Here is a 25,961-nt window from a genome sequence, read left to right as displayed (position 1 = left end):
TATATACATATAATAATTATGTGTGAATTCAGTTTTTTTTATATTGTACGCGTACAAATAAATAACTAAACAAAAATGTTGATAATACAAGAACATAAGACAAAATATATATAATTTATTTGCAGTATAAAATATCTATTAAAAAAGATAAAAACAACAAGTTAATATTCTTTTAACTATACATGTAATTTTATTTATTAATTTAAATTTATAATTATATCTTCAATTTTTTTAGATTTAGCCATTTTTGTATTTTTCCAATATTTAGCAATCACAAAAATATCTTGTTTTAAAGATATATCTTATCTAAAAAATATTATTCTTTATTAAAGCTACCATTTTGCATATTCTATTGAATTCATATATGTATTATATAAATATATATACACCACTACGTTGCTGCATTATTTAATACAGTGTTGCATTTATAACGCAATGTTGAAAATTAGCAATGTTGGAGAAGAATATCGAAATAATAAATTGTGCAGGTAGACACATTTTACGCCATGTCAAAAGAGCGTTAAAATAAAACGAAACTTAAAAAACTCACAATAATGTTACAGTTACAATTTATTCGAGCAGGATGGTTGATAATTAAATGCACTCCATCCGCGTAAAATTACAGAAGTCCTATTGTATAATGAAAGCACACGCGTATGATATTATTTGAAACGCGAGCCTCCGTGTAACATAACAAAAAAGTTTTAACGCCGTTCGTTAATTGCTAGGTCGCCAAATGCAATGTCTACGTATTTTTATGGCATTTAATAAGGCTGTTCCACATTCAACGAAGCGAATAGCCTCCTCCTAACTGACTTTGTGGTAATTGTAAACTTCTGCTACTCGTCTTCAACGTAGCTATTTATTAATAAAAGTTTTAACGATGTCCCACATTTTTATGATCAATTAAAAATATTTTATTGTGATATTTACAAATCTGTGAGAGGAAGAACTCGATTAATTCGCGACGATTTGTAATTTGCACTTATCCGATTGCGTTATAGAAGAGATAACAAGCGAAGGGTAATTATAACTAACGTAGTAAACGTCACTTCACCCGAGTTCACCCCAACGTTAATTACAAGTTGAAAGTAATTGTACGATTAAGTAAACGTTAGTAGCATTTATGGTTGCAAAATCGTAACTGGATGTACACAATTCTTTGAATATTTCTTTCTATGTGTATTTTTATATCTATATAAATTTATATATATAAATTCTGATACAAATTTTTATCATTGCAATATTATCGATGTTGAAAATTGCATAAAATTCATATGTAATAAATTACTTATAATTATAAATATTTATTAATTATATTAATTATAATGATAATTATAATTTAATATATTTATTTATTTATAATTATAAATACTTATATTAATTATATTAATTAAATAAAAAAAATATATGGTTGTTTATATATATGGCATCTCAAAATTTTCAAAAGTCCATATAACTGGCTAACGGTATTCAAACAAGTATCACGGTTAACAAGGCGCGTTTCTGTGCAGTCTATTCTGTATAATAATTACACACGCGAACCGACTTTCGTTTTCCAGGGTAGGGTCATCCTTTCGCCGGTGCGGTGTCAGTTTCTTCCGGTATGTGATAAAAAGAGAAATGTTTTGGTAGACAGGTATTGCAGGTGGGAGCAAAGAAAGAGAGAGAAAGAGAGAGGAAAAGGGAAAAATGAGAGAAGAGGTAATTAAAGATTTATATTTTTTCCAGAACCTAACATTTCCCGCGACTTCTCGTGAGTTTCCCTTCACATCCGAGTATAGATAAACAGATACGAATTACGCTTATACGTCTGAATAGACTTTCTTCGAGGACATTTGATCGACTTCCGGTAAAGATATACATGTAAATTTAAGATTGTTAAAGTTTAAAGAACGAAACTATCAAGCTATGCGACATATCTTTTATTCATGTTATTAATAGCAAGTCTCTTTCAAAGCTATTTTTTATCGATAAAAAATAAAAAAATAAATAAAAGTTTATAATTAATTTGAGTAATCAAAGGAGATAACTTACGCGTTTAATATAGTGAAAATAAATGGAACTAATAAAATTTAGTCGACTGTATTTATCTTGTTAAATGACGATACAATAAATATATCGAACAATTATTCACTGTATAATTGAACAGACAATTTTTAATTGAGCAATTAATTGAAAACTGTGCGACATTCAATATTAAAAAAATATTTTAAAAATATTTAAAGATTTTTCTTTAAAAAATATGGCTTATATATGTAGATATTACAATTTTACATTCTAAATAAATATCATAAAACTTTCAAAAGCATCAGACGAAAAGATAAGCGCAATGTTTTAATATCTTTAGCAATATTTTAATACTTTTCACATTTTTAATATCTTGGTCTTTTCCAATAACGGGGGAAAAAATTTCAACGGTAAAAGGCAGATGCTTTCAGAAAGCGATTTTCATTTTTGCTACATGACTCTTCTTCACTTTTATTGAAACGAAAACATACATACGTAAAAATAAATTTTGTTCTTGGATGATAATAAAAGCATGGTTTATTCCGTTAACAAAAAGAACATTAAAATAAATATGTAAACAAATATTTTTTTAAACATTTTTCTTAACTTTTTATTAGAATAAAAATATAAAAAATTTAAATTGATTGTAAAGAATTAAAGATTTTAAAATTAATTTTATTACAATATGCGAGTGAATAATTTGTTTGGGATTTTATTTCAATCCAAATATCCATTTCGGTTAGAGAGGAGGAAAGTACGTTAATTAGAACCATAACTTCCGTCGAGTCCAAGATTGTAATTTATTAGCGAGCGGAACATACGTAGCATTAATCCTATTATTATAACCGACCATGCGTGTCGATACTCGTTAAAAGAAATCGTCAATTTATAATGAGAAAAAGAATACATATATAAAGCTCGATCGAAAAGCACCAAGGCGCGCGCGTATCAATGAATCGTTTGACCTCGTTCAACGACTTTCGACAAGCGTATATACGTGTTCACAACGCATGAATATCAAGTACAAGGATATTTCCTTTCTCCAATCCCGTTCTGTTACAAATACAGAGCGTTTGTAGGATCTATTTTTCAAATTAATAAGAGAATGCAATGAGAGGCTCGTATAAATCAAAAGCACAAAGCAATAAAAGCAAAGAGCCCAAAAAATTGTGACAAGCGTTTCGACCTCATCCAGGTCTTCTTCAACAACTTGTTGTTAACTCGATATTGAAAAGGACCCTGGATGAGGTTGAAACATTTGTCACAATAATATTTTGTTGAGTTGGAAATTTGTAATATGTGAAAAGTTGTATATAACTGTATATTTCTAATACAATTTATTAAAAAATTCTTCTACATACTTCCATCTGTGTCTAGGGCTCTTTGCTTTGTGTTTTTGATTTATATATTTTTTCTTTTTACCTCACAATCATATACACATTTTTTTTGCATTCTAAATGCTGAGCGTAATTATTATTGCTAGTGTTACAAAGCTACAATTGCTAGCTACAAAATTCATATTCTTATGTCTTATATTAATGTAGAGAATGTAAAAGAATTTTGCAAATTTCTGGGTGGAATTCAACGGAATCAACATAAATTTCATTATAAAATATGTCATCAAAAACATGAATTTAATGAAGAAATCTTGCGCCGATAGGCAAGGATAAAAACTAATTCAGATTATCTGTGTCAGGTAATCGTTGCGATTAAACAACGATAGAATCGCAAATGAGAGATTAGAGGCATGTCATGATGAGCAATCATTGCTACGTCAAAATTATGTAACTCTTGAAATTTGCTTCGATTAATATCCTATTAATTAATAAAACGATCATCGAAATTAGATAACTAACGCAGAATCTCTCTCGGTTCTTCCTAGTTTCTCGCGCATAGCATGCAAGTTAAATCATCTATAAAATGTTCCGCTGGCTATTTTTAATGTTATGACGTTCGAAGTCTGTATATCAAATCTTTAAACTTTCATCTCGTAAAAGAAAGCCATATATCATTCTGCATTCCTATCTAAACTCGCTTTAACATTTTTATTCGAAAGATTGATTCAGAAATAGTTAAATAAAAAATTATGACAAAGTTAAGATGGTATATCTGAATTATAAAAGTATAATTTTTAATTAAATAGAACACTTAATTGATAAAATATTTAATTTTTACTGAGAAAAGTCGCTCCGTTTTTGTGACTTGAAATCGAAGATATATTTCGTCATTAATAATAAAACACTTACAATTAATTAGTGTAACAGGAAAGAACATAAAAGAGTAGACTTGAATAATTGCACGATTATTTTTCATCGATGCCATTAGACACATCCGGCGGGAAATAACACGCAACGAAGTGAGTTAATGTTATATATTATGCCGCAATAGTTTGTGAAATGGATGCGAGTGCATTAAAACAGTAACCATTACGATGAATTGATCATCAAACGATCTTCACGCGGATTTTATCGCGGCATTCGATGCAGAAAGTGTGTCAGGAAAACGCATATTTAAAATGTAAATGCGATTGTAGCCTGTACACTTATTCATCTACGCACTTTTCACGTATTACAACGCGTAAGAAAATCATCCAAGTTATAATGTATTTATATTTTATACGAGAATCATAATAAAATTGGAGAAATTAATAGAGAATGCTATGTAAAATACAATTGAGAATTGACGATGCTGCGATAAACACTTCAATAATAACGAGACAAAATTAAATAAAAAAGAAGGAGCATTAAATAAAAGCATGAAATAGTTCGATTGAACTCAATTAATCAATCACAGTTGAAATTGAGACCGATTCGATGAATCAGACAAGCGATGCTGTCCTAATTCGGCGGCACAGGAAGGTCAAAACGGAATTGCGACCGCAACTCGATCATTCAGTTTCGTGGGAACCGCAGCTGGTCGAGCGTTTACTCTAATTCCAGTTTTCTCTTCATTAGCATCCCGAGTGACGCAAATAAACGTAATAACGTTGGTGAGTCATAATTCCTCAAACGCCACCCGGTCAAATGCGCGAAACCCCTAACGCGCTGCAGACAAACTCTCTGGAAGCCTATCCGATAAAATCGGATTTTCTGCCACCACTCTGCGATGGGAGAGATCTTGCATACGACACACGGTTTATGTAACGCGATCAACGATCCCGAGAGAAAGAGAGAGAGAGAAAGAGGGAAAGGATTTTTCGGCGGGATTGCATTGTGCATTCTCTCAATCCGGTTTTGAAATCCGATGATACTGATACGCGTGTGGCACTAGTTACACGGCACGTAACAAAGGATGTCATTACGTGACATATATGTAATTGGCACGTCAATTATAAATCAGCTGATATTTAGATTAAATGAATCTTCCAATTTTATGAAAAATATAAACGAGAGAGAGAGAAAGAGAGAAGAGAAATCTAAAAATCACACAAATAATTTTCTTTTTTCATATCACATATCATCAAAATCGCTGATTTAAGATCTTAAATTAATTATGACTGAACTTGCTACTCTTTTCTACGGAAACTGTTATTGCCTTTTATTACTAATATTATAATTATCATATTTATTTAATGAAAAATGAAATTTTTAATTTAACTTATATTTTAAAAAGACACATTTTTTTCGACGCTGGAAATAATTTTGCACGTGTCAAAATTATTCAATTTTAATTCGCTATAAAAATTCGTTAAAGTACATGAATATATGTTAATCGACAACTACTAGCTAGCTAATTCGATTATTGTTCGCGAAATAATCCGTATACTGACGTAGGTAATTATCAATAAAAATAACAGTAAAAGTGACAAAATTTGTAGTTGCACGATATCACTGTCAACCGGTTATCATTTACGTGTCATCACGAAGGTATCATTTCTCTCTTCATCATGGCTATTATATAAAAAAGACACGCATAAAATGAAGGAAATTTGATAATTAATTAATTAATTAATCTCGCCAACTCGGTAGCTCTCTTATGATCTAGAAAGGAAACTTTTTGACCGTCCAGCCTCGACCGGATTCGATTTTTTTAGCCGCGAGGCATCCTCAGCCACCTCGAGAGCTGGATATTCCAGTCTGGATCGAGATGTTTCGTAATTCGTTATATGGGTTTCTCTTATATTATTCCGTACAATACACTTACGCACTACGCCTGTGCTCACTTTCTATAGGAGGAGAGCATCGAGAGAGAAAAAAGATTGCGGTCGTCGCGCGGTGACGACATATTCGCCGCCTTCGAGACTGTCTACCTTCATTAGGTAGACTGAATTTCCGATACTCGCGTTCACATCGTCTTAGTTTGTTTCTAACGAATATTCCTTTAATCTCATGAAAATTCTAAGATAAATTTAAAATTCAATTTTTTGTTCGAATTTAATATTTATGCAGCTATTTTATTATGTCAAATGACATTCAAATATATTATTCGTCAATTGCATAATCACCTGATTATATAATATCTATTATACAAATTTTGTTACCTTTGTGTGAAAGTCTTGAGAGTTCACATTGAAAATTAAGATGTCATCAATATTCATCAAGGAGAGGTTGACTTCGTTGAATAATCTATGACTAGAGATTACCTACGTACGTTACGTTCATCAACCAAATATATATGCAAATTACTGACCGATGTATATATCTGCTGTCATCTTCGATTATGCGAATTATTCAGGTAGACGCCTTCGTTGAAAACATCTTTCAGTTTCGCGAGCAAACGACGCTATAAAGGCTTCCGGCAATCAATCGCGAATATGGAAATAACTCGATATACCTCGATAGAATGATCCGTGACACATAATACGCATATTGATCGATGTCGTTTCAACGGGATTCAATAAACTGCTCACTGCCAGCGCGTATCATGCAAGCACCGCTATCCGCGTTATTATCTCTTCGATTGAAATTTACGTGACACGCAGGTCTGCTGCAACAGAACTCGATCTCATCCCAATCAGATTTGACAATTACATGCCACGTAACATATACGTAAAATGCCGGAGAAAGTAAAAGCAATGAAAAATGTGCTTGTGTCTCTTCGGACTTATGGATGTATACGTAATCAAAGAAGCGATCGACTGCCTCTCACGTATCTTATATTGCCTCTCTTTAGTTTAATATATGCAAATTTTACCACACTGCGCTTTATATGCACAATTAAAATAGTGAAATTAAACAATTATTTAAAAGTAGTAATAACAGTAATTTTCGCCGCAATAAAAAAATTGTTATAATTTCATAAATCTTTTATGTACATTAAGACAAAATGTTAAGATATTTTAAAAAATCGAAATTAATTGAATCTTATATATTTCTATAATAATAAATATGAATAAATTATTAATATGAATAAATTATTAAATATGAATAATTATTAAATATGAATAAATAATTGTAAGAATAGATAGTTGATGACATATTAGTTATAAGACATATCAATGATGATATTAGTTATAAATGTAACAAATGTCAAACTATTACACTATGTCGTATTATACTTGCATACGGCTTGCTATTGCATCAGCGTGCATTTAGCCTGAAGGCCAGTGAGCCAATATTTATTTCAATCAGCTCTACATTCTTATATACAGCAGGAAAGAGATACAAGATAATAAATTACGAATAATAATGTAATTAATTATGAAATTAAACAGTATAATATCATACATTATTTAGCAAATATGAACAATAAACATTGCACATTCTATTTAAAGTATCACAATCTTGATAGATTAAAGATAAAAATAATTCACTTTTAATTAATAATTACTGTATTTATTCGCGTGATATCTTTATCGTATTTTTTACGTGCGAAAGATATAGATGCAAACTTCAAGAATAGTTCAAGAGATGTGACTAAGCCTATTGTTTCTAATTTAAAATCCACAAAATATATTCTCGAAATAAAAACAAATTATTAAAAATTGATTTGATTGATACATAATTTGCGCTTTCCCTATACGTATGGGTGAACGAACGATCGGGATGTCTGACTACGTCGGGGAAGAGCGAGACAAGAGGCTCAAACGAAGCAAAAGGTATATCAAACAAGCAAGTAGAGGAAAGGTGTGTACCTCCTGCGAGCTTACCAGCTCAACGAGCGGACAGTTACCTTTCTGTTCTACGATCGCGAGGATCTACTTCCATTCTACGGAACTCGTTAATCACTACCTCTGGGTGAGTTTTACGCGCAAACATAAATTTCGTGAAAGGGACATTAATTTTGCGTGAGTTATCGATCCTTCGTGGTGTTTATAAGAGAGAAAAAAATTGTTAAAACTTGTGACTTTTGTACGGAAGTGTCTTTTGATTTTATTTAATTAAATTGTGGTAAGTTATATAGTGTAAATAACTAAACTTTATATATACATTAAAATCTTATAAATACAATATTTCCATATATAATTTCTCTAATAAATTTGATCTTTTTCATGAAAAAATAAATAGTCAAAAGTTTTATTTGTGAATAAAAATTTGATGCGAATAATAATAATATAATAAACATTTTTATTTATAAATTCTTTTAAAATTAGTAAATTCTCCTTCTCTCTCTTTCTTTAGTGATTCTTTGATGTACAGTTGAAATCATTGTTTAGAATCATTGTTTCTATTATTTATTCTTCTTTAAGCAATTATTTATTGATATAGTTACAAGAATATTAGCCAAATGTAATAATGTTATAACAATATTACAATATCGCTACATGTTACGCATCGTTTGTTTTACAAAGAGGAAATTGATATACATTTGATGTCATATAAATCCGGCAGGAGATTGGCATGATTCATGCAAAAGGGTATAGTCATTTCAACGTCGCCGGAATATTCAGGACACTGCATTTTAATTTTTGCTTTGATAGCTTTCACTGTTGGTCGCAATTTGTTTGATCATGATAGTGTTACAAAGTAACTACAATCTACACTCTACACAAGATACGTCAAAAGCTCTTATGACAAAGTGAAAAGTTGCATTAATGACTCTGTTGATGAGAATGATGCTTCTAACATAAGCAGTAGAAGACAGTGACACAAAGGGATAAATTTCCCTTCGCATCTTTCAAAAAGAAAGGATTATTACAGTGAATTGTACACGACTTTCAATAATATATCAATAACTCAATTCAAAATCTGCATTTTTTAAATAATAATAATAATAATAAGTATTATTTTGGAAATGTTAATTAATGACTAATGCAAATAATAATAATAAATTTTCGAGTAATCGGATTATAACAAATTTTCGAATAATCGGATATTGCTAATAAATTTGTAAAATTATATTTGTAAAATTATATCTGAAAACCGTTAGTATTAATTAAATATAATTAAGTTATAAAATAATAATTATTTTATTACGTGCATTATTAATATTGTTTTTCATATATAAAACAAACTTTTCATTATATTAATTTGAGAAACATTTACATAAAGATCTTGATATACTCTACTTAATGTCATAATTTCGTATCATTTTGAGTTCCTCACATTTTATATATAAACATGAAATCTTATTCATTACTTTAAAGATGCAAGTGAATTTTCTATGTCGGATGTCGGAGATCTTTCGATGCCGGAAGCTAATCTTGTCGTTAATTACGTTTTGCCGCGTTTCGGTTCCGTTATTACTGCCGTTTGACGTATATGGGTTTATTAGTCGTACCGGTTCCACTTATAACCGAGGCAAAACATAAAATTTATCTCTCATTTTATTCGATGATATTAACAACTAAAAGCTTTCGCTTTTCGATGATTAATTTACATAATTTTATATATATTCTTTAAATCGATTTTTATAATTACAAATAAATAATTATATAAATAACTTATATTAAAAATAATTATAGAATAAATCATAACTTTCTTCTACAGAAATTGTCTCGAGCAAGTTTCAAATTTGCTGGAAAAAATGCTACTGAAATTGCTTAGTTCTTATACACCAAAATATTTTACATAATATTAAAAATCTTTTAATAATCTATCTATTTTTTTCATTTATACTAAAATTAAAAAATTAACTGGATTATATGGATATATATATTTGTAATAATATGAGACATATTTATTATTTTTTACTCTAAGTTAAAGATGAATTTTAATTTAATTTCTTGATGCAATTCTCGATAGTTAAAAATTCAGAAGTGTATTTTAACACAATGGCGATTCGCAATTAGGAAATTATTAACTATTAGATGTAGATTATATTAATCGTAAAATCCATTCCCGCTTTTTCTTAACGCGATGCAATTTCACATTTTCTGTACAAACTGTCATTTCCATCGATTTTACGAGGGTGAGGCAGATGTACGTTACGTAAAAGAGCATGTCTGGAAATGCGGTTTTCGATATCGAAGCGTCTTGAAATATCTACTTATATAAATGTAAATAACGAAACCTAGTGTTTATAGGCACGTTGACAGACATATTTTATAGTTAAAGATAGTATACTATAGAGACATATTGAATGAAAAACTGATTATAAATGAAGCGACCAAAAAAATAAAATTATAAATAAATAAATATTGATGATTTTATTAGAATTATTGCGTTGCCGAAATTCAATTATAAATTAATTATTAAGTTCAAGAATATGTAAATAATTAATCAAAAACATTAATTATCTTGGTATGCAAAGAAAAAATGCAGAAAGTATTTAGTTGCAATATCTACTTGTATCTAGGTCTAGTCTCATTGCCGTTTAGCAAGTCCTATCATGAAATCTCAAAGATGCTCGATATAATGAGATAAAAATATCGCATGTTCTCTCTCTCGTACGCAAACACTATGAAAAAAAAGTAGCGATACTATCGTCGCGATTCTTGCATTCTTAAGCGATACATAACGTTCGTTACGCTCGCCTGAATTAAATTTCGCAACGAAATGATGCTGTTGCGTGCGCGCCGTATTTTTTCTGCATTATATTGTATTCAGCCAAGTACACAGCCGAGGTGGACTGCGTTCCATCGGAATCCGATTCGACGTAACTTTCTCGGGATTTGTTCCAATATCGAGCAGTTGTAAACCCCCGATTATAATGAACCGAGCGAAGGAATCCGTTGGCTGCGTAATACGCTGATACCGCACGCACGAATTGCAATTTATTCGTGCGAATTTGCCTGCGAATCGATAATGTAGATGTTTGTCTCAAAAATGCACGAAGATGTGAACTATCTCTTTTTAACTTAAAAAGCAATATGTAAGAAATATTTTAATTTTTATAAAATATATAATAGACCGATCCATTACTTTTAAATGAAATAAAATAGACAAAACATCTTGGATCGCAAAGAATTGATATATTCCAAAACGACTATTGAATTCAATAATAGAAAGGATCTAAAAATTTGATCTGTCAACTTGCAGGTAGCTCGAAAGGGACGAGCCTCCTGAAGATGACGTCGATTCTGCTTGCGTACGCTACTTTTATTGCGTTTTCGTGCGTAGCGCAGGCGATTTCGTCGTCCTGGAGGCCGATTCTACCGCCCCATAATGTCGGCGCGAGTATATTGCATCAGGAAGCATCGATTTTCGAAAATACGCCTACGCAGACGCTCTACGATGTGGACAGTTCTCATCTGCTGCTGCCGCATGAGCAAGAGAAATGCTCCCTTTACAAAGTCGCCATGACCCAGCAACTGTATTTTGAGGTAAGTAGGTAGATTAGCGTAACAATGGATTTTTATATCGTATATTTTTATATAATAATTCTACTGATAGGTCAAAGTTTAAAGGGAAAATAAATTTAAAAAATTTAGCGAATATTGTAAGAGAATCAGTGACATTTAATTAATATTCCGTTCGAATAAAATATTCGATTATTAATAACTTGCTATTGAAGCAATCAAGCATGTCAATAGAAGAGAACCATCTACATCGTACAATAAAATATGAAACATTTCGAGTCACACAAAACTGTGGTATATAAACACGTGTGCAAGTTGAGAATAATCATAGAGATTGAAAAACAGTCAATAAAGTCATTTGCAGAATGTTTTCTTAGATGTAGGACAATGTCCTAGTTTCGATATCGAAACTATTGTATCGGCATGCGTATATATCGGGAAATGTGGATTGCGATCGCTATTGTCCAATACAAATTGCTTTTAGATTGCGATTAGATATAATGGAATTGGAAATGCGCTGCGCTAATTATGGTATAATTTTGGAATCTGATATATATCACAATTTGTAAGATGTAATTTTCGAATAATTATTTTCGATTAAATAAGTACAATGTACGTCTTCATATTATTGAATATAGGGGTATATATGGATGAAAATAATGTATAATAATTCCTAAAATTTTTAATATATTAAGATTATAGCATCATACTTATAGAATGTAATACTCTGAAATATTACAAAATGTAAATTTTATCACTGCATTTGTCGATAAATTTCAAGTTTTCATTATTAAGAAAATATCTTACAACAAAATATAAATTCCTGTTAAATAAATTGCAAGAATTTATAGCAATTTCCGCGATACGATAACTATACTCTTCCGTGTGCGATTAACACTAACGGAACTCCATTCATATGCTACGTGAAGTGCATTTCAAGTTCGAGAGAAAAAGAGATAAAGAAAGAGAGAGAGAGTATTGGCATTGCACTGACCAGGTTATTCGCGGTGCAAGCGAAATGACAACGAAAGTAGGAGAAAACACTCTCTCGAGATACCAAATCCCTCCGGGCGCAATCTCGAAACGAGTCCTGAATTTCTTACTGAATCACTATCCGAAACGGCGAAATCGTTACATCTGCTTCTTAATTGATTTACTTAGTTCGCTGCCGTCTGTATCTCGTAACGTTCGTTAAAGGCAGAATACGGGAGCGATTTCGTTTTTAACGTAAACTCACAGTCGAGAAAGCGAACGTTCTATCCAGATAAATTATTCGCTCGTCTGATACAGCAGCGGCAATATTCCTCGGTAATTTTTTTACAATGGTCGGGAAATAAATCGTAATATTAGAGATATAATTAGCAGAAAAGAATAAAAATAAATTGCTTTCCAACGAGAAATTATTATTCTTATAACTTTGTATATATTTAATAATTTTATAGTTGCAATTAAATCTCTATTAAACTTCAACAATTATACATTATAAATTTAAATTATAAATAATATATACTATAAATTTAAATTATTAAATAATCACTTTTCCACGTTTTTTGAGAGAAATAAATTTTAACGTTAAGAGAATTTTTCTAATAATTAATATTCAGATTGTGATTATACAACATTTGATGAAAGTAGCTTTGCTCAATCAAATCATTACATGGGAAACATTTACTTTACACTTTAGCTCTCACGTTGCAGGTAATAAACTTGACTTAAAGAGAAAGGAAGTTAAATTATTCCGGTTTAGAACGGTAATTTTAACAACCTTCACCAATATAGTTGTACGTGTTTTCACTTAAAAATAACAAACTTTTTATTAAAATCCAAAATTTTTGTCTATTATTTAATGAAATAATTTAAAATATTTAAAGCAATAATAATATCAAATAATTGTTGAAGCTATCTATTTTACTAATTTATTATAATTTTATATAAACATCTTTATATCTATATTAATAAAACGCTTATAAATATATGCATACATTTCTTATTACATGTGTGTAATAAATTTAAAGAAATATTACAATTTACACAATAATCTTATGACAATAAATCTAATTAAAAATATTCTTTTTTCTTTAAATTTGCTAAAATTTGCGAAGATTCGATTTTATGATTCGCAAGAATGGTAAATTTAGAACTAGATTAAACTTTCGTATAATCTATAATTGTAATTTTCACAAAGAGTAATCTACCGATTCGATCGGCATGATAAAGTTGAACGCGATGGAAAGCGAGCAAGACTCTCGCGCATTCTCTCTGTTCATCAAAATCTGTGCCAAGTAGTATCATCGAAAGACCGTTTAAACATAAGATTGGAAGCGTAAGAGAGCTGACAATGATTACGCAGCTGCGAATACAATAAGGGAAAAGATGCTGTTGCGAAATTGCCGATCGTAAATGAGAGGATTCGCAAATAGAACAATGCAGCAGCCTGTCTGTTGTATGACTTTCTACGATCATTACATGCAATTATTTCCTTGCAACGCTCTCATGATGATCGATAATGTCAGCCGAGATATTAAGAAGCTTGGTCGTCGAGACAAATTTGTGGAAAAGCGACTTGCGAATTAATCGCGCGGAGAAAACGGATAGTATATTGAATTTTCTAAAAAAGACAATTGGGCTAAATACATAGAAGTGGAACGAATTGATTTTAGTACGCCGGAAGTGTTTCTCCAGGAAGTGTACTCCATCGCGCGTGCCTATAATCATGAGATTACTACCTCGAGGCAGATTGTTTCGGGTAATTCTTTTTTCTGAACAGATCTCAGCATGAGATCTGTTAAATTAACAATGAGAATAAATATGTAAATAAATTAATATACAGATATAAAAAGATTCAATTTAAAACGAATCAATTTTTTAATCTTTAAAGTTTTTTCGAAAACAAGAAAGAAAGAGCGCGGAGAATTTTTTCTCATTTTATTTTTATACGCGAAATTACTTTCTTTTCAATTATATCATGATTTTGAATGTATTCTGCTAGTTAATTAAAACAGAATTTCACAGTAGTTTTACTCCATTATATTATAATGATTTTCTCTTAGATAATAATAATAATTTTAGATATGAAGAGAAAGAGAGATATTATACGCACACACATATGCGTGTAAATGATGGTGCGGTATTACAACTTGGTGTGCCGATAAGTCACATAAATTGCTGATACAAATCACTTTAATGCAAACACACGCAAGGAAATTGAGCGAGCGCGTCTCCCTGGATATACGCGATTGAATATTTCATCCTGCTCGTCAAATTTACGAGGTCCCCTTTTAAAGGTCGGTTGAAACATTACCTGTCAGGTCCTTGCCCGACGAGTGTAATGCGCGTTGACGCGTGTTTCTATAGTACTTAGCACAGTGAACGGCGAGTTTATACGAGTTGACGACCGTAAAAGGAATTGAACGTGCAATCTCGACCGCAGTCGTTGCCATCGTGATTTTGTGGCCCGTTTTTGGCGAAATACGCTCTCCATACAGAGCCCCTGTCAGAGAAATTACGCACGCAAGAAACCATACCTATCTGGCGTCAATAATGCACGACGTAATCGATTAACCGTGAATTCACGCAATCACTATGGAAAAAGTGCACGTTCATGGGTGTCTCTTTAGGTATCGAGTTACGTTTACGTCTTTAACGGGATCTAGATTTTTCCGTTTTAAAAATCTCTCGCGAATATCAGTGACACATTAAAAAAAAAAGCTAAAAAATTTGCATCTAATATTTTTTTTAAGCCATATAGTGAAAGGAGGAAATGTAATTTGAGAAAAATGATTCTTTGAAAGTAAGATAATATCTCGTATAAAACACAATTTCATTTTCGTCGTGAAATTTAAAAAAATATAATTGTATTTCGGGCACTATTGCTTAAAAAAATAACATAAACCAAAAATTTTGCAAAATCTTTCAGTGACGGAAAAAATCAATAATAAAAATATAAATAAGCACAAAAAACAAAGAGAAATAATGTTTCGGATCAAAATATGATATTTTTATAACAGTATAGCATAGTTCCCAATTTTTTTATTTAATATAATATTTCAATTTTTATTATTCTAAGAAAAGTAAACTATATTTTTCTATTTTATAATGTATCTTCAATAATTATGTTTCGCTTGTTGTATCAATATTTCATATTGAGAGACATTAATATTTAGAATAGCAGTACAATAAGCACGATAAACGCAATCTGTCTGTTATTATACATATCATGATTCCGCAGGAGACAATTTCATTCCCTAAAGCATCAAATGTATGCACTGTTCATCACTATTTGGTGCATGTTCTAAAATCAGAATAATGCTAGTATGTAAGTTCAATTAAATGGATATGTATCATGTCAACAGTCGATAATTTAATACAACAATTGTTACAATTTCGTGTCACAAATTTAAAAAAAATATATATTTATAAAATTACACACTCTCTCTCTTATATGGCAATAAAAGCATTTTTCTATGTGTTTTCGTATTATTTTCTCACTTCTCTATTCGATTTGGCAATATTATTTGACAGATAATTTATTAGATTAGAAGATGTAAATTTGTGTGTCTATCAAATTCTAATTATCCATATTAAACAACAGTTGTTGCCTCGCATTCTGCGATTACTTGATTGCATCCGTTCGATCGCGTCTGAGGCAACGTTTGCTCGCATAGACGAGCTTTACTTTAACATGCATTTCACTGAGAGATCATATCGCATCGGGATCGATGTCGATGATTAATAATGTAAGACCCAATGTGATACGCGGAAGTGCGTATCCGGTGATTAAATCGCACGGAGCGCATTAATCTTCGCTGTGTATACCGGCAGAATTGACAATTTAAATCGCGATAGGCACGAAATTAATGTCATCCGAACATTCGCCGACATGATCTAACGATCTACCTCTCATTCTGTTACAGTACATCCATTACAAGACAGATTTACCCAACATGAAGGAATTCACCCTCTGCATGTGGACGAAATTTCACAATCACTCCAACGACCATCCTTTGTTCTCTTACGCAGGTGAGTGAGCGCTGAAATTAATTTCTTTCTCCTTTCACCATGTATCTTATTGTGAAATGTATCGGATGTGAAAGCGAAAGTCCGCCACATTTATCATCCAAAGTTTTATGATATCGTCTAACAGCGTTAAAAATACGATTACAAGTTGATCGTATCTTTATCGGCGATACAAGAGGATAAAAATAATAAAAGATTGCAATTTGATTACATCTAAATTTAATATTTTACGTAGCCCTATTAAAATCAGATTTACTTAAACGAACAAATATTTTTTGGCATGCATAGAAATTTATGGCATAGCTTTTATTCAATGTAAAAGGCCTTGAAAACACACCTTGAACTACGTAAGATAATAACCAGTTTCCAACGTAATCGTTTAAATACGTAATATCTCATTTATCTATAATTATAGAGTGATAAACATAAAGCAGGAAGATAAACAATTCCTTTTTACACTGGCAACTCGTTACCGCTGTAAAAGCACCGTATAAACTTGCGGTCTTAAATTGCAGCGCGAACTGCACGTTTGATTAACGAATTTCACGCCGCGAGTTAATTTGCCGTTGACCTAGTTTCTCAGTAATTGATATATTGTTTACTAACATAGCGGAAATTGCGGATAAGCAAACGTGCAAATAAACGGTTAGGTGAATTCAATTGTCAGCATTTGCAAAAATGAACATACGACATGGTGTGGCCTATGATATTTATATATTACATACGCACCCGAAAAGAGAAACACGTTGCAATTTGTTTTTAAATGGACTGGCTATGTTAAAATATTACCCAAAATTATTGCAAATAATATTTTCTGTTCGTAGAGGTTGTATAATTAAAATTTAAACATTAGAAAATTTGATATAAAGTTCATATATGTACATGTATAAATATTCATAATATCAATTTTATTTTAAATAATTATTAAATTTTATTATTAAATTAATTATTAAATTTTATTTTTACAATATTTAAATTTAATTATACTTGCAGTTTTATATATTCATCGTAATCCATTAGAGCGACGTATAATAATGTTTTTAATACAATAACGTAATTTTTTTATATATGATGAGTGCGAAATAGAATTTCATTAAAATGTTCTTATTAAATTCGTACACTCTATGATTAACGATATAGCAAACAACGTTGCAACAATATAATTGTATACTAGGGAGACACGGTATAACAATCTTATTCAGTTTCATTGCATAATCGATTCCCACGCAGCATTCCTCCTTCTTGCAGATTAGTAATTTAGTTTCATAAGTAACAGTCATGCATCTTTCACACTGACATCCCTCGTATCGTGTTAAGAATCGATTTACGCCCGCATTATTATTCACGCAGAAACAATGATGTCATCCAGCAATGTTTTCGATATGCAGTTTAGAAAGGTTCCACGCAGTTTGCAGTTTTTGTACCGTTATAGAAAGTTGCGCACACACATACAGATACGGATTGTTCTTTTCTTTCTTTTTTCCGTAGACGCGGGCGAACGTGACAATAGGCGGATATGCGCGGTGTCATAAATACACCAACAATAAGTCTCTCCCTTCGCTTGTGTCTAAAAAAAACGTCTCTCGACTTCCAGAATCAATAGGTATACTACAAGTGTATTTTATACAAGTACATATATAAAAATATATAAAAGTTTACTTTTTCAATATATCTTATAAAAACTGTATAATCTATAAGTAATTTTTTTTATTGCAAATCTTTTATAGAAAAGAAAGTGCAATAAAAATTAAATTTATTTGCAATAAAAATCTTGCATAACTAGGAAATCGATTTGTATTACAATTTGATAAAATCGAATATGGATGAATTTTATAAAATATCGAATTAAAAATTACGGACGTAACTCTTTAAATTTGTTATATAACAACATAATTCTGGAAGCGTTGATTATAAAAAATTTATAGAAAAGTCGTAATAAAAAATAATTGTGCGTAATAAATTGTTACTCGTCAAGAGTATCGGAAAAATGATTAATATTGGAATTAAATAAAAATGACTTTAAAACAGTGAATAAGGATAACAATCTAATATTAATTTTTAATTTGTTCAACAATGTACAAAATATACGAGTGCAAAAAGTTGTATTATCTCTTCATTCGACTGCTTCAGCGCGAAAGCATCCGAAAATACGAAATGCAAACTCTGCATCTGAGAAACTGTCAGAATTTGCATCGCAAATTTTATTAATAATTTCAGTTATCATGTAATAAAGATGTTACATCTATTCTGCTTATATACACGAGAATTCTCCGTCTCTTTCTCTTTCTCTTTTGCGTACGAGTTAATTTTCACCCTCGGCTCTTTCCAGTCGGTGATCAACCACGAGGAATACTATCGTGGGTCGCAAACACACCGAGAAGTTCGTACTACATGCTCAACGTCAACGGTCACAACTTGTACAGATTGAATTATCCGTTGAGACTTAACAAGTGGTACCACTCCTGCCAGAGCTGGAACGGTCGTACCGGGGAATGGCAGATCTGGGTCAACGACGAGCGCGTAGGTCGCGGGTTCAACAACAGGGTAAGCACGACTTTATATTGCCTTTGACCCTACACTCTGCATATTCTTAGATAAATAGACGTATAAAGAATCCCGGAATTGGCGAAAAGTGAACAATTTAATTTTTCAAATTTTGACATTTAACTATCTTAATAAAAAGATATCATCAATTGATCAATTTGATGAAATCACGATATAATATGTAAAAAATGTCGATTTCTTATATTGCATTTTCCGTACAATGATAAGTCATGACGCATTGTCCTTGACATTAAAAAAAAAATAGTAACGAATGTTTTTCGTGTTTGAATCAAGTTTTATTATCGTGCCGTTAATCGCTCCCTCGTGTTTTGTCATTCTTCCGAAGCTAAAATCATTCTTCTATTTGTGACTCTCTAGGGATGTTAACATTTATTTGACCTTAATTAAAATGCGTATAATGCCATTTTATCAATTTTTTGCATGAGTGAGTAAATATAAGAAAAATAAATGATTTTAAAATAATCGTAAAATTTTCGAGAAGCAGGATAATTAATTACTGGCACTTATTATAAAGAGCAATGCAAACTTGATCAATTACAGCACGATTGTTATAATCATTAAAAAAATAATAAACATTTTACTTAATAAACACGCTGCACAAAAAAGCTTAATAATAAATAATATTAATAAAATAAACTTAATTTCTTCTGTAATATCATGTTTCTAAATATTAAATCTCTCGCTATATTATTATTATTCATCACTTTATTATTATTTTCTTCTAAAATATTACAAATGCATATAATAATAAATGTAATTATTATCAGCTTTTAAAAGGGTGTATATCAGAACGTGCAGTATATTGTAATCATTATAGTGCGTTAATTATAGCATACGGTGAACTCACGTAATGCGAATGTCAACGGCGCTGAGATTTCAAACTTTATCGCGCACGAAATGAATATATTAATGTGGAAATAATTAACGGTTGTAAAACGCATTTTTAAATATCCGCTACGATTATTATTCTTGAACGGAAAGTGCGTCCGATCGTACACGTGGCTTTACTACTACGATGTAAAAAAATTTACTAGCTATTAATTTCGAGCTATTATTCTTCTAGCTACAAATTAATTTTCCGATTTTACCTATTTTTTCGAATTTTTATGTGATGCAAATAAATTTTAAAAAACTAGAAAAATAATTCAATTTTAAAATAAACTTAAAATGATGAGTAATGATAATATGTTATAATTGCGTCAAAACACATTGATTCACTGAAATAAAAAATCTAATTATATTGTGGTATTTAGTATTGTGTTTCCACTAAAGTATTTATATTACAGAATTTTTTTTCCCGCGCTGAAATTTCGAGGTAAACTTTATCTTCCGAAATAACTAATGGACAAATTCGTATTTTATATGGTACGTGACGTGCAAGTAAAAAAATAAATTTTATATAAAATTATATAAAACTCACGCAAGAAAATCCCGCGGAATATCGGGGTACATGACATATTTTTAGACGCACACAAATAAATTACAGAAAATATTTTCATAAAAAATATGCGCTATTTCTCTTGCAAGTTATGTGCAATAATTCAAAAATTTGAAATTCTATATAAATAAAAATATCTGTAGTTAATTAAATTCTTGCAAAACAACGAAGGGGCGCTACGTTTATCGTGCAATTTCATATATCGCGATATAATTGATTATCATTCCGCAAATGTCTGGCGCGAAATGCGTAGGTACTAGAGAAGTAGAAGAAAAACATTTACGACATGAGAAAGCATGCTTGTTTCGTATAAGAGTATCGCATAGTTGCGTAAGGATCCCACATTACAATTCTCTCAATTATCGTTTATGTTAAACGCGTCAGGAATTTCTTAAACGGGCGTGCTTCCGGCATTTTCTGTATACGAGTCACGTTTGCGAATGTGTCGCATTTAACTGTGCCTTTCCCACGCGAAAGTCGAGTGCACTGTCATCGCGGTTTTGTTGTACTTAATGTGTGTTTTTTGCTTGGACGACACTTGCATAGTTGCTCATCCAACTGCACAATATAATACATTTATAGAGATGCAACGTGTCGTGAAAAATACATTTATATTTGAGATGCGTTTTTTTGTAAAGAGAAATTCTATTCATTTATTATCTATTAATTTATCTAGAAATTTAGTCGAATATATTTTATAAACACAATAAGTGTATATATCGCAATAAGTGATTACGATATCTTTTATGACATATTATAATAATTAAGAAAAAGGACAAATGTAATTATACATTGAAGAAGATAGTAACTTTAATATCGATGTAACATAAATAAAGTTATACCAATTACCAAGCATAATTACGACTGTCGGCAATTTTAAATACGCGATTTGCAATCAAGAAGATAATTCACCGTCCGTTCAGCTCCGTAGGAGCTGTCAAGACGGCGGCCTCTTGTATTCAGATTGCGTCCAACAGAAACGAAATGGCGAAAGAATGGACGACGAAATAGAATAAACGGGAAATGGAAAAGTATAGAATTCCATATATCGCGATATTCTCATCCGAGGATACCAAGGTTACTTTCAAATAAAAAAAAGCACAGAAAGCAATTTAAATTTTCATATAGCGCGGCGCGCGTGACTGCGGACGTGCAATCTATCCGCGCATAGAGAACGCAAAATCCGAGGCTTTTATATATTCTATTTACGTCAGTAGTTTATATCGCTAATATCGCATTCGCGTTTTTTCTCGAGCAATCGATTAAATCAGTGTTAGGTCAAACTGTATTTTCAGATTAATTGCACGTGTCGCTTGTTAGTCCAATAAGCAAAAAGGCGATTATCGGAAAATACTCTTTACTATCTTCGTCTTTTTGTTTCATCCATTATGCGAAAAAAATTGCATTGCCGTGCTTATTCCAGCTGGTTGGGCATGTTATCAAAGGCGGCGGAATTGCCATTTCCGGGCAAGAGCAACGACAACTGGGCGGTGGTTTTTTAGAGGGTGAAGGCGCGCCACCGGGTAAGAATATTTTTACATTAGATCGTTAATTTTAAAACAGAAATTTTACCGTTTCTTAACGAGCCAATTATCAATATATGTCATGTTTAAATAGGTTTTTTCATGCGTGTATCTTTAAGCGTGTTGTATCTTTTTTTTAATCGAATTTGATTGTATTTATTAAAATTTATTATTATTATTATTTGAATATATTTAAATATATTATTGAGTTTCCTTTATATGTATTTAACATTCTTCTAATTAATCAAATAAGTGTTTTCGATACATTTTTACATACGTAAATATATAATTTTATTTAATATATATATATATATATAATTTAAAAAAAATATAGAGATATATATTTTACGAAAAATTTCATTTATGCCGTTAAAGATAAACTTTAAAATGTATATAATTTATTTGTAATTTAAGTATGTAAGACAAAAATCCATTGTTTTAAGAAATATTATAGCATGTCGTAAGATGATAACGAAAAATATTCTCTCCCAGGTTCCGGCGGTTACTTAGGAGAACTGACAATGGTACAGCTCTATAATGTAGCTCTGACCGCGGGAAAAGCGCACAAGGATCACAAACACCATCACGCCCATCATTACGAACATGATACGAGTAATAACACGCCGAGAACTACCACGCAAGCACCTGTAACCGGACCACCTTTGCCACCGCATCCTTTCCTCACCGGTGGACAAATCAATACACAAGTACAATTACGTTCTCTCACTTTGTTACATCCGAGGGGGCGCGTGTGCCGTATCATTAAGCTAATTACTTTGCTCCGTTCCTTAATTAGCGTCACCGTAAACAACACGGAGGCGTCTGAAAGGCGCGTCTATGAAACGTGTGAAAAATTAGGATGTTTCGTAGGACGTCTTTGAAACGTTTCTTGGAGCTTTAATAATTTCTCTCTGCTCAGACGCTTCGCGACGCTTTTTTTAAACGTCACACGTGTTATTTGAACCGCCTTTCCATTTCCCCCTACGTGTCGCTATGCTCGATTAAGCATGAATATTTCATGCGTGCGAACAAACGTTCCAGGTAAAGATCAATCCAGGAGCACCGATTCAGATCGTACAAAACGGCCTAACCATTCGTCATCCAGCATTACCACCGGCACCGGAATCGCCCCCGCAGCCGCTTCCGCCCTTGAATCTCGATGTTTTCTCGACAGCCTTCCCTCCCTCACCGACACAATTCATTAATCCGTCACAGTCACCGATCTTTGCAGACGGGCCCTATCGTAATCTCTTTAAGAGAGAGAGGAACGACTCGAAGAAGAGAAACATTAAGGACGAAACAGTAATATCGAGTTTGACCGAACCGAAGAAGTCGATTGCAAAAAGGGATACCGATAAAACTTGGAAAGCTGATAGTTCCAATGGCAAGGTAAGCACAATTAAGTCGAAATTAATTTTTCGCGTACCAATTTAAGACAGAAAACGTTTTAATAAGACATCCTCTCCAATTTCTGACATTTTATTTATTACATTTCATTTATATATATTTTGTGTATTTTCAAAAAATAATCTTATTTCACGGTATATTCTTCTTTATTTTAACTGGAAGGTATTAGTAGTTTAAATTTTGTCTGTATTCGTTCGTAAAAATACCCAACAATAAGAAGAATTTTCTTCAGCAAGCATTAAATTGTAAATTTCTTTAGTTTCCGACCTACTTGACGTAGGAAATTAAAAGATTACAGTGAATTAGAGTGGAAATAATTTAACATCATTCAAGTGAATGCATTCGACTTGCTTGCACGAAAATCATGAGATTTTTTATTGTACCGTCTCGAAAGAAATCTGCTGCATTTAATAACTTTTATATTTTTAAATAAACTTTCATAATTCGAAAATTTGTATTATGTTAATGGAAATCATTTATTTAATAAGTTTATATTTTTTAACGTTATTTATACGTTTTACTGTATCTTCTCGTTTCCTATAAAAGAATCCGATTAACATTTTCTTCAAAGAAATCTTCACTTCTATAAAAGAATCCGATTAACATTTCTTCAAAGAAATCGCTTTAAGAGAAATAGAAATTCGAATTCTATTGTCGATGTACAGAAGTATATGTATATACATGCTTCAAATTCTCCTATTTACTCAATCGATAGTATCTAACATTTCGTTCTTCGGACTTTCAGGTATCCTTCGTGCCAAAGTTAGAAATCGCGGATGACAAGAAACTAGGAAAACGCGAAATCGAGAAGAAGAAGAAGCGAGGATTGTTGCAGCTGAGCGACGGGTCGATCTTCGACGACGGGTACTCTATTCCTCAGGGTCTGGACAACGACTACTTCACGGGATTAACAAGTTTCGGGCTGCAATTGACGAAGGATACGGACGAAGAGGACGAACGGGAACCCGCTGAAGGCGAAGTCAGACAAGTGTTGGACATTTGCGACGGCTGCGCCGAGGAACCGTTCGCGAAGGCGTTGGTCATAGGTTGGAGAACGGTGCCCAAGAAGCTTTATTCTGGAGCGTTTTACATGCCAGCCGTACCTGCGTGTAAAGTCTTCTAAACCTCTTCATCGATGATAAGTGTGTAAAATGACATTTTAGAACGTTTCGCGTGAATTCTCATGGGAGCGTCCGCGAAAGACTGCGCTGATAACGATAGCGCTTTGTTAAACGGTCGATGAAGGACGACGAAACATTCCCAGGTATCCCACGCCATGTTTAGATTGCCGAGTACCTTTAGTCGTTACGGGCAAAGATATTTGTCCCCCGAGTCTTCTGATTTTTTCATTGTTCATTAATTTTTTATTTTCACGTACATATATCATTCTTTGATAATGTATCGTTTTTTTTCTCTATATTATATTATGTTCATTGGCATTTACAAACACTTCAAAATGCCAAGAACATTGCCATGAAAAAACTTGTGCGTGACAATATATCTTGCCAATATTTATTTGCAATTTCTATCATTCTATTTCAATTAACTATATATGATGTTTAAAACTAACAGTATAAAGATTTCACAAATATTATGATGAATTTTGGATCAATTGTAAAAGTATTATTGTACAATCTTTATTAAATATAAGGAGAAATATGTTAATAAATAATTTATAATAACTATACACTGATGAAGAAATTAAGAATTTTTTGCATTATTTAAATATATGCAATAATGTAATATAAAGTAAAATAATTTCAAATTTTTAAGACTAATTAAAAAAAGGACTAAAATTTTTGCTATTGTTACATGTGACCAAAAACTTTTTTAACGAAACAAGATAAATGTCCCGATAATTCATGTAAAAATATATATAGAATTTAATTAAAAACAATTCTATTATGAATGTATACATATTCGGCGTAAATAGGATAAATATTAGCTTATGAGTTCGGAAAACAGATCATGAATAATAAAAATCGTTCTTATATAATACTCATCTTAATATAATACTCATCTTAATATAATACTCATTGCGGTTTTAAAGTGCGTGTTGATCGATTGACCTCGGTGAGACAAAGGAGAATTTAATTGCATGACGGAAACCGTCTTGATCGATCGGCAATATACGTCTTGGTCTAAGCTCAAGACTTATAGCCTTATGGATGTTTTGCACGTGTGTATGTCGAATAAAATTTTATGAATCGTTGTATTATGTTCCATTTGATTCATCTTTATAAACCAATTTTTTAACATAAAACGTTATATTTCTTAACATTTGGAAATTTTTGATTGATCGTATCTCGCATACTGTACGATATTGATATAGTTATTATTGTTATTCTGAGATTTCGTCTCTATTTATTATTATAATTTTATA

General features: G+C 31.5%; 2 protein-coding genes across 21 annotated transcripts in view; one reads left to right on the top strand and one right to left on the bottom strand.

The window, feature by feature from the left end:
* Positions 1-25,961, bottom strand: part of LOC145965091 (uncharacterized) — a 190,287-nt gene that overhangs the window by 50,675 nt on the left and 113,651 nt on the right. The window lies entirely within an intron of this gene.
* B6 (pentraxin-related protein b6) lies at positions 8,128-25,263 on the top strand. Of its 2 annotated transcripts, none has more exons than XM_083088417.1 (8): positions 8,128-8,186; positions 11,370-11,653; positions 16,543-16,648; positions 18,975-19,189; positions 22,072-22,171; positions 22,664-22,878; positions 23,213-23,560; positions 24,324-25,263. In XM_083088417.1, the coding sequence occupies exons 2-8, from the start codon at positions 11,399-11,401 to the stop codon at positions 24,699-24,701; spliced, it is 1,617 nt and encodes a 538-aa protein (XP_082944543.1). In that variant the 5' UTR covers positions 8,128-8,186; positions 11,370-11,398; the 3' UTR covers positions 24,702-25,263. The 2 variants fall into 2 exon arrangements, with proteins under 2 accessions (XP_082944543.1, XP_082944544.1); XM_083088418.1 differs by having other exon boundaries at positions 8,137-8,339.

Source organism: Camponotus vicinus, unplaced genomic scaffold, assembly GCF_025532165.1.
Source record: "Camponotus vicinus isolate PSW18456_S1 unplaced genomic scaffold, iyCamVici1.0 SCAF_14, whole genome shotgun sequence".
Taxonomy (NCBI): domain Eukaryota; kingdom Metazoa; phylum Arthropoda; class Insecta; order Hymenoptera; family Formicidae; genus Camponotus; species Camponotus vicinus.
Note: the sequence above shows the minus strand (reverse complement) of the source record. Positions and strands in the feature narration are given on the sequence as shown.

Excerpts from the sequence above, each read along its gene's own strand:
- B6 (XM_083088417.1), top strand. The coding sequence starts at position 11,399 with ATGACGTCGATTCTGCTTGCGTACGCTACTTTTATTGCGTTTTCGTGC. Across the intron at positions 11,654-16,542 it reads CCCAGCAACTGTATTTTGAG|TACATCCATTACAAGACAGA; the intron begins GTAAGTAGGTAG and ends ATTCTGTTACAG. Across the intron at positions 19,190-22,071 it reads GTCGCGGGTTCAACAACAGG|CTGGTTGGGCATGTTATCAA; the intron begins GTAAGCACGACT and ends TGCTTATTCCAG.